This window comes from Myotis brandtii, unplaced genomic scaffold (assembly GCF_000412655.1).
Source record: "Myotis brandtii unplaced genomic scaffold, ASM41265v1 scaffold916, whole genome shotgun sequence".
Lineage (NCBI taxonomy): Eukaryota > Metazoa > Chordata > Mammalia > Chiroptera > Vespertilionidae > Myotis > Myotis brandtii.
This window is the reverse complement of record NW_005371774.1, coordinates 274,130-283,646: the sequence shown is the minus strand read 5'-3', so window position 1 is coordinate 283,646 and position 9,517 is coordinate 274,130. Positions and strand designations below refer to the sequence as shown.

Sequence of the window (9,517 nt, the reverse complement as noted above, 5' to 3'; positions counted from 1 at the left end):
TTTTTTTAGAGAGAAAGGGGGAGGGAGAAACATGGATGGGCTGCCTCCTGCACACCCCCTACTGGGGCTCGAGCCACAACCCGGGCATGTGCCCTGACCAAGAATCAAACTGGCGACCTCTCTGTGCATGAGATGATGCTCAACTAGTGAGCCACACTGGCCACAGTGGAACACATTTAGTTTTAATCACCATTTTAGAGACAAGGAAACAGGTCCAGAGAGGCCCAGTGACTTTCTCGGGGTCACGGTGTCAGTTGGGTGCCTGATTTCAGAGCTGTTTCTTGCCTGAAACAGATCCAGCTGCTCCACCACAGTTGGACTTGCTGAAGGTGGGGGAACTTCAGGTCCATGTGTCCAGGCGAGAATCACGGTCGGGGAAGGGGTGTTCGCTGTGGTCCAGCCGAGCTCCGTGGTGTCTGGAACCGTCACAATGAGCCCCAGCTGCAGGGCTGGCTTGGCCCGAGATGACAGCGCCAGGCAGCCGGCCCAGGAGGCAGCATCCTGCAGGGCCACCAACCTCCTGAGCAAGGCTGACAGCCACTTGCAAAGTCCTAGAGCCAGCAGCACGTTGGCTGAACCAGAGCGGCCTCTCCTCTGTTCAGGAGGAAGGTGGAGCAGTGGGGCGAGTGTGCGCACGAGGAGGGTAGTGATGCCAGCCTGGGCCTAATTCTTTCTCGATTTCCCTCCCTCTGGCCCTCTCCCAAAGCCCTGCTGCTGCCAGCTGAGTGAGCCGTGGTCCTACCCAAGTGGTGGGCTGCGGCAGGGTGTGCCAGCTCCGTGAAGCCTGGCGGTTCAGCCTTGGGCCTGGCCACGGTGAGGCTGATTTCCTGCGGGCTTGTCTGTTTGGGGCACTGGATTCCGAGCTCCGAGGGCAGACCCTGTGCAGTAGCTCCTGCACCCCTGGGTGCCTGTCAGTGGGCACCCAGGCTGGGTGGGTGCAGGATAGGGAGGGAAGGGTAGCAGTGGAACGGTCAGGATATTTGGGTTGGAACATGCCTTCCAGACCTCTGAGCCCAAATCCATCTTCTAGACTTGCTCACGGGCAGTCACCTGAGCAGCCCGTGACACCGGAGGCAGCCAAGATGCGCAGAGGCGCTCAGCTATTCCTTGTACCATCCGGCTGCTCCCTGGGCCTGTGACCGACCAGAGTGGGAGGGAGTTCGGGGCTGAACTGAGCGCCCTGATCCCACTCCTGGGAGGACAGGTGCTGCTCAGGGTACGTGGGGTGCGACCTTCATTAAATAATCAAGGCTTAACTTTTTCAAGGGAAATGTCTCAGAGTGGCTTCTAAGAAGCCCCCTGGTCGTGTGCTGCCCTCCTGCCCGGCAGGGGCCCAGCTGGCAGGAGCTCAGGTTGAGCAAGCAGCCCCCTGCCTGGCAGGGAGGAGCTGCGCCTCCTCCTCCAGCCTGAAGCGGCTCACCCCTCTCTGCAGAGCCCACAGGAGAGCTGACGGGCATCCTGTCAACCCGTCTCCTGGCAGGTGTGCACCATGCGCCCTGAGAGCTCTAATGCACACACACTCCTTATGGAGGGCGGCTCAGAGCTTAAGGTCTTAATGGGGAAACCAGGTGCCAATGGCTCACTCCTCAGCTCATCACACCTCAGGGAGGCGATGGCGGCTGACAGGCACAAGGTAGGGCTCCCTCCAAGCCGTGGGTCCTCCACCTGCTGCACACGAGGCTCCTGGGCTCCCCCGGAGCTCAGGCCACACCCAGGCCACACCCGGCCTTTATGTCAGATTCCCTGGGAGAGGAGCCCGGGAATCAGTTTTTAAAAAAACACAAGCTCCCAAGGTGGCTCCAATGCTGAGTTAAGAACCTCTGTTCTCAGTGGACTTGGGTACAAAGGGGGACTGGGCGCTGTAGGAATTTTGAAATTTCCAACGGTTACCTGTTTTGGTGGCTGGGACTGAAGGAAGGGCCCCATGTAAAGGAGGCAGGAGATAAAGGTGCCCCAGAGCTGGGAGAGCTGCGGGACCAAGCACAGGTGCAATGCCCCCCACCCTGCAGTCTGCACAGAGGCCACTGATGGACAGCATGTCACCTAACCAGCCTTTAGGTACCAGCCTTTCCTACTCCAAGAGCACTTTCTAGGCCCTCCCAGCCCAATCCAATTGTAAACTCCAAATTTAAGATGGGCAAACAGCAGAGACAATTCCTGAGTCGTTCCTCACTCTGTGTAGGTGCAGACCACTAAGGGCCCCAACATCTGCTGAAAACCACCCAACTCTAGTCCCTATTAGCTCACAGCTACTAGAACGGCCACTAGCTATAATCTACATGTATATTTATTTATAGAAGCAGGAAACAGGTACTGGCGAGGGGGTGAAGAAATCAGAAACGCTGTGCTTGTGTGCTGTTGGTGGAATGTAGCGCGGTACAGCGATTGTGGAAAATAACACGGCACCTCCTCAAAAACATTAAAAACAGAACCGCCGTGTGACCCAGCAATTCCACTCTGGGTTGAAACTCCAAGGAATCAGAAGCAGGGACTTAAGAGATATTTGTGCACCATGTTCATAGCAGCAGCAGCATTCAAAACAGCTAAAAGGTGGAAGCAAACGGATAAATAAAAAATGATCTATACACACAATGGGACATTATTCAGCCTTAAAAAAAAAATTCTGACACATGGGTCATGGATGACGTGTCACCTTAAGCAAAATAAGCCAATTGCAAAAGGAAAAATACAATATGATTCCATTGATGAGTAATAGTCAAATTCAGAAACAAGTGGAATGGCGGCTGCCAGGGGCCGGGGGGAGAGGGGAATGGGGAGTACTGTGGAATGGGCAGTTTCAGTTTTGCAAGATGAATTCTGTGGAGGGATGGTGGTGGTGGTTACAAAACAATGTACCTACCTAATGCCACTGAACTGCATACTTAAAAATGGTTAAGATGGTAAATTTTGTTATTTAACGAAAGTTAAAAAACAAAACAAAAAACAAGCCCTCCCCTTTCCTCCCGCACCCCCCCCCCCCACACACACACCCACACAGCCAGCGATGGGCACACACACAGGAGCCGGCACTTTCACCGAAAGCGGTTCATCTGAGGAACGGCTGGAAGGAGCAGGGAGGCCGGGAGGAGCCTACACATACAGGTGGGCAAAGCGGGCCCACAATGGTTTGTATGGAAAATACCGTAATTAATAAATAGTACAAGAGTAAACTGTGTTTTGTGCACTGACAGCTGTAAACCACTTTTCCCATCCTGTATTCATTCGGCTTCCACCTGGGGGCAGGGGACAGGAGAGAGGAGAGCTCCAGCTCCAGATGGGGCAGGGACAGGTACTCCCAACGTGCTTGGTTTCCTTCCGATTCGGACAGGAAATGTCTCAGACTCACAGGGGATGCGTAATAAAGCTGGCAGTGCTTGATGAGAACCCACAACATCAGCCTGAAAACACACACACACACACACACACACACACACACACACACACGTTACAAGCAAGCAAGTAGGGAGGGCGCTGCCACCTGGAGCTTGAGGGGAGGACCTCTGACAGAGCTGGCTGCGGCCCACCTCAGGGTCCCGGGAGCTCACAGCTGTGGTGAGCCCTGTGAGCCCCGCCAATCACTCTCCAGGCCCCTGGGATTAGAGAACCATTATGCAGCTAGACCAGCCGTGGGCAAACTACGGCCCGCAGGCCGGATCCGGCCCGTTTGAAATGAATAAAACTAAAAAAAAAAAAAAAAAAGACCTTTTATGTAATGATGTTTACTTTGAATTTATATTAGTTCACACAAACACTCCATCCATGCTTTTGTTCCGGCCCTCCGGTCGTTTAAGAACCCATTGTGGCCCTCGAGTCAAAAAGTTTGCCCACCCCTGAGCTAGACCCATCCCCTTCATCCGTTCTGGCTTGGGCCTATGTATCTGTTTCAAAAAAATCAAATGTGCCCTCAGAGAAGAGCATTTCCAGTGCTGAGTATTCCAGGGAGCATGCTGTCTTAAACAGGAGGGAGGCGCCCACGAGGCTGCTCAACTGAGGGGGCAGGGCCACCACGGGAAAGCTCTGGGTGTCTGCTCCCGGACCAGGAGGAAGGTTATTCTAGGAGAGAGACTCAGATGCACAGGAAACACCTGGAAGGAGTGGGCAGGAAGGACAGGGGCCACGGCCTGGCTGTGTTCGGGGCTTGCTCCCTCACCTCTGCATCCTCAGGGGCCCCTGGCGCTGAGCTTTCTTCTGTGCTGATGCCCCGCCCTGGGGCCATGCAGCATGTGCCTCAGACCATAGAGGACTGGCTCCCACAATCCGGGATGAGGGGAAATTAAGTAGGCGTGGCCCCTTCGTCCAAGACGCGCAGCTTCGCCTGCGGTGCAGGGCTCATGGGACCCTTCTTCCTGTGCCCCAGCTGGCGAGCCCTGCTCCAGGGGGTTTCCCCAGTGCAGGCAGAGGCAGCCCAGCTGTGTCCGTCACATGTCTAGAGGAAGCAGTGTGGTCACTCTCCCACCCGGACGCACAGCTCCTCCCCGCTGGCTTCCGCTCTCCTGGCCTTGGGGCCAGAAGCTGGCTTCCGAAGGGACAGGCTGCAGCGGAAGGGGCAGGCTGGGGTCACAGGGCTGGCTGTGGGGGCTGAGCTCTCCCCCAGGTCCTCTGCCAAGAACAGGAAGAGGAGCTGAGAAGTGACTGTGCTAAGAAATCCCAGTCCTGAGCTCTCACATCACAAATGCAGAAACCACAAACCAAGGAAAGAATAAAAAAAAACCCAAGCTTTAAATTTTCTCTCCTAATAGCTAGTTCCAGTGATGTTTATTACTCAGCCTGAGCTGAAATAACCTTAGACAGAAATAGAAACAGCCCCTGGTTTTACTGAGCCTTCGCACAGTCCTGACTTTTCGGTTCATGTCAGGGCCCCTGGCTGTGGTGCCAGAGACCAGGGGAGGCCAGACGGAGCAGGGTCTGTGCAGAGGGGCGTGGCCTCAGAGCAGAGCCAGAGAGAGACAGCCAAGCAACTGGTTCCAACAGTGCAGCCTAGCTGGCGACAGGGTTTTATGTGTAGGGTGAGCTGCTGGGGCCCTGGAGAGACGAGCCCAGACTCAGAGCTAATCTGGCCTAGAAGGACATGTGGCCACATGCCAGCAGGGCCCAGGCCCAGAAGCTGGGTGGGTGGAGGTCTGTGCCACCCTGTGCTTGGCCCAGGGAAAGAGCCTGGGTGGAATCTGGGGAACTCTGTCCGCAGGGCCGGTGCAGCAGGGGCGGGCGTGGGCAGCGGGCTCTGTCCAAAGGGGCGGGCGTGGGCGGCGGGCTCTGTCCACAAGCTGGTGCAGCAGGGCGGGCGTGGGCAGGGGGCTCTGTCCCTGCTCCGGAGCCCAGGATCCCGCCTGCAGTCACTGGCTGCTCGGGGCAACGGTCCTCACCTTCCTACCTGGAGGGGCCAGGGCTCGCACCTCTAAGCCTCCTGTGGCACAGGGGGCCATCCCCGAGGCCCTGCTGAACCTTGTGTATGTCCTGAGATGGAGAGGGGCAAGGATGATCAACGCTGCCACTTTCCTGGGGAAGCTGCTCTTCGGAACCCAGCGTCACTGCTGTGCTCTGCACTGTCACTGGACCGCCGGGTTCTGGTCTCCTGGTTCTCACCGAAGGGCAGGCCAGGCCGGCCCTCCTGGGTCCTCTGGGCCACTCCAGGCCAGGCAGCCGGCTGTGGTGGCTATCGCAGGGGCTGCTTGAGCTCGAACAGGCCTGTCCCGCCCTTGACGACTTTCCCAACCACGAGGCAGGCGGAAGGAGACCTCAGCTCGTCGTGGGATCCTGGGAGACAGAGCACGTGTTAGGTGGCTGAGGGAGAAGCTGGTGTGAGGGGGTGGATGGGGCACCTTGGAGCAGCCCCGGGTCCCGGAGGCCGACTGCCCTGCACTTGAGAGAAGGCCCTTTTCCCTTCAAAACACAGAGGCACTTCCCTGCCTGCTGCCCACCCATCCCAACCGCTTCCTCCATGAGACCTTGCTCGCGTGCAAGGGGAAGGGGAAGGGGAAGGCGTGCGGAAAGGTGCCCAAGGAACAGCCCATTTGCCCGGAGCAGATGCAGGAGGGCCGGGCCTGCCCACACTGACCCAGCATGGTGGCCTGCTTCAGGAACTGGAAGCTGGTTTCAAACGTCATCTGCTGCAGAGGGGACGAGTTTGACTGGATCCCAAAGCGGTTCAGCGGCTTGTAAACACCCTCGAAGCACATGTAGTCGGCGACCAGGGAGAGATGGCGGGGATCGACCGCAATGCCTGTCAACGGGCAGCAACATCAGGAAGGAGGCTGCACTGGGGCAGTGGCTCCCAACAGGTTTCCCTCCCTTCTCCCTTGCTACACTGCCTCCCTGCTCCGCCGCCACCAGCCACACAGGAAACAGGCTCCAGACGGGGCATGAGAACTGACAGCACTGCTTTCACTCGAGAACTGAAACCCTGACGGCTGGACAGGCCAAGTTATTGTTCGGATGTGCTGCCCCTGGTTTGCTCTCTGAAATAAACTGTTGTAAGGTTTTTCCCCATAGCTTGACGCAAACGGCCTGCACCTGCAGATGAGATACACTCCGCAGCCGACTTGCGCTCCCCTCTGCCTGACCAAGTTGTGTCCACCAGACATCCTGCTATCTTCCAAGGTGCTCCATTGTTCAGGCAGCTCCCCCAGCTGCTGGTGCGACCCCGACCCAGCCCCTCTCCAGGAGAACAAACACTCCCTCAGTGCTGACGCCGACACCGGGTCTCAGCCGTGGTCAGAGGATTTAATAAAGTTTCTTAAATGCTCACGTCTCCTGGCCTGGCTCCTGCTGTGTGGGCCTAACAGTTACCAGGCAGGAGCTTTCAGAGGCCGGCGGGCAAGACACAGTGGTGACCCTCGATGATGGGACTTGCCACACGAGACTGAACACAAGTCGCCCCTTCCCTTGGTCACTCTCAGGGCCTCCGAGAGCTACACGCTCACTGTACCTCATGTCAGTTCCCCGGCGCTGCTGGACGACACCCCGATCTCCCCATGGCTGTCCACAGTCTCTTACCGTACACAGCAAACACGTCCTTGATCTCCTTCTCGATCACACGCAGGGCGGCCTCGATGCCGTACGTGTTGGCCATCGCGTGGATGTCGTTGGAATAGAGGCGGCGCAAGTCCAGGACCTGGGGAGGGAGGAGGGACTGACTGGCAGGGCCCGGCCTCTGCTCCCTCCACAGGCGACACCCAGGCTGCTCTCTCCTTGTCTGGCAGTCGAGCACAACTGATGACAAAGTGGCCGCCAGGGTAATGGAGAGGAAACAGTGTGGGCAGAGCTGCCGACAGGACGCTGGCTGGGCCCAGGCCTGCTCCTCACCGCCAGAGCGAGGGACTGGGCGCCTGCTTTAGAGTCAAGGTATTTTTTTGTTTTGTTTTTGTTTATTTAACAGAAAGACCCGTCTCCTAGGATCGAGACACCCCTCGATGGGTGAGGAAAGTTCCCTAGCAGAAGTACAGACACTTGTCCAGGGCACCTGAGCAGGGACAATCAGCTGCAGGGTGTAACCTGGGCCTTGACAGGGTCCAGTTTGGCCGCCCTGGGGGCCCGATGGGGCTCCATGAGATGGCAGTCACCCCCACAGAAGACCTCGGAGGACCTGGGGGCTCGTCTGGCCTTGTTTAAACGAACTTGCGAGGATGACACGGAGCTTGCCCTGGCTACCTCTCAGCAGGCGCTAGCCCTCCCGCTCTGTCTCCCAGAGGAGGACCTCTGTGGGCAGCTGCTATGGGGGAAGTCTGCGAGGCAGGAGAGCTCTGCAGCTTGCTGGAGACCAGAGGACCCGGGTGAGAGGGGTCCCAGCTCCCAGTACTCTGTGCACAGGGGCTGAGAGAATCTCAGAGGCCGTGGGGGACTCCGGGAGGTGGGAGGAGCCAGGAGAGCTCAGACGAAAGGACAGACCTGCTGGCGGAGCAGGTGGGACAGGTACATGGGCCTCTGCTGGCCGGGCCTGGGGGCTAGGCTTGGACCACCTCTTCGCCCAGGGCCTGCTTCCCCAGATAAAGTGAGCAGCTCCCAGGGCAGCAAATCAGCAAACTCTTTCTTACAACTGTACTCTGGAAAGGTTTTAATATCAAGGAAAAGCATTTATACTCAAACTAGAGGCCCAGTGCACAAAATTCATGCACAGATAGTGTCCCTAGCGGCTACCGGCTGCCACCCCCTGGTGGCCAGCACACATCCAACTCCTGGTCGGTTGAACTCCCGCCCCTGAGGACAATTTGCATGTTACCCTTTTATTAAATAGGAAGGACTAGTCTGAGAAACTCGAGGTTACAGTTAAGCAGGTTCTGTATTATGAGCAGTAACTGGGCTCACGCGCATGGTAGATCCCACACAGAGGGGCCAGGCCATGCCAACTTGGTTTGGGGACCCTGGGCTAGAAGCACCAGCGGCTCAGCAAGCGCCAGAGCAGAGTGGCTGGATTTGGCCCCCAGTGCCTGAGGCAGAGGCAACACTGGCCGTGCACCAGCAGAGGGCCTGGGCCGTACCTCGGCGGCCGGCAGAGGGCCTGGGCCATACCTCGGCGTACTTGAACAGCTCTGGAAGGTTGATTCCTTCTGTGTTTAAGACGAGCTCCTTCTCGTTCTGGCTGTTGGTGGTTTCATTCAGGAGGCACCTTGTGATGCCCTTGGTCGCATAGATGACAGCACTGTGGGCCAAGGACACCACCAGGGAGCTCATGTCAAAGTTAATCTTCATCAGCGGGAGCTTCACCGTCACCTGCCAGAGGAGGAGAGCTGAGCCCAGGGAGATGGCCGCCCGAGCCCCACACGGGACAGAGGCCACGCCAACCGGGTTCCCCGCAGTACCCCTCCTAAGCCCTCTTAGTAAGCGCCTTGGCCGGGGACAGGTGGCCCTGCTGGGGGAGCTGGGTCAGTGAGTCTGCACCGTGAACCTGTGGCTAAGCCGACCATACACAGCAGCCAGCTCCAGTCCCCCAGGCCACGGTGGAAACGGCGAAGCGATATGTCACTGGTGTCGGTGAGAACGGTGAAACTCACGTCGCCCAACATCGCCCTTGCTACCCTTTCAGTGACCACAAAGCAACACAGGGATCTGTGTGATCCTGGGCAGTGACTCCTGCCTACACTGCCATAGGGGAACCACTGGCCGGATCAGGGCACAGGAAAGCTGTGTGTGAACTGTCTGGGCCTCCATACCACCAGCCTGCGAGGGGGCCATGCCCCACGTCGGAGACCAGGGGCGGCGGGTGGCAGGCGGCAGAAATAAGTGCCCTGCTGCCCCAGCTTCCACGTGTGCTGACGACCTGCCGAACCGAGGGCTGAATGAGGCGACGTGTGGAAGCACCGACAGGGCCTGGCAGGTCAGACCCACATACACGCCTACTGAAAAGTCAGAGCAGTGGCCCTCGAGGGATTTGAAAGTCACATTTGTGAGACTGTGATCTGGGGCAGAGGGTCCACAGCTGTCACCACATGTGGGTTTAAGGGCCCTGGGATTAAAAAGAGACACCAACTCTCACGGATCCCAAATGGCCGCCCGGCCCGCGCAGGAGGGCGCTGAGCAGCAG

At 57.8% G+C, this 9,517-nt stretch overlaps 1 protein-coding gene across 1 annotated transcript in view; it reads right to left on the bottom strand.

The window, feature by feature from the left end:
• Positions 1 to 4,626: 4,626 nt before the first annotated feature.
• The window catches only part of POLR1A (polymerase (RNA) I polypeptide A, 194kDa), a 77,042-nt gene continuing 72,151 nt past the window's right edge, over positions 4,627 to 9,517 (bottom strand). Inside the window, exons 31-34 of the mRNA XM_005885636.2 lie at positions 8,506 to 8,706; positions 6,994 to 7,111; positions 6,056 to 6,220; positions 4,627 to 5,754 (exon numbers count right to left, since the gene is read on the bottom strand). Of these exons, the coding sequence (XP_005885698.1) occupies positions 5,654 to 5,754; positions 6,056 to 6,220; positions 6,994 to 7,111; positions 8,506 to 8,706 (585 nt within the window). The 3' untranslated portion in view covers positions 4,627 to 5,653. The remainder of the gene's footprint in view (positions 5,755 to 6,055; positions 6,221 to 6,993; positions 7,112 to 8,505; positions 8,707 to 9,517) is intronic.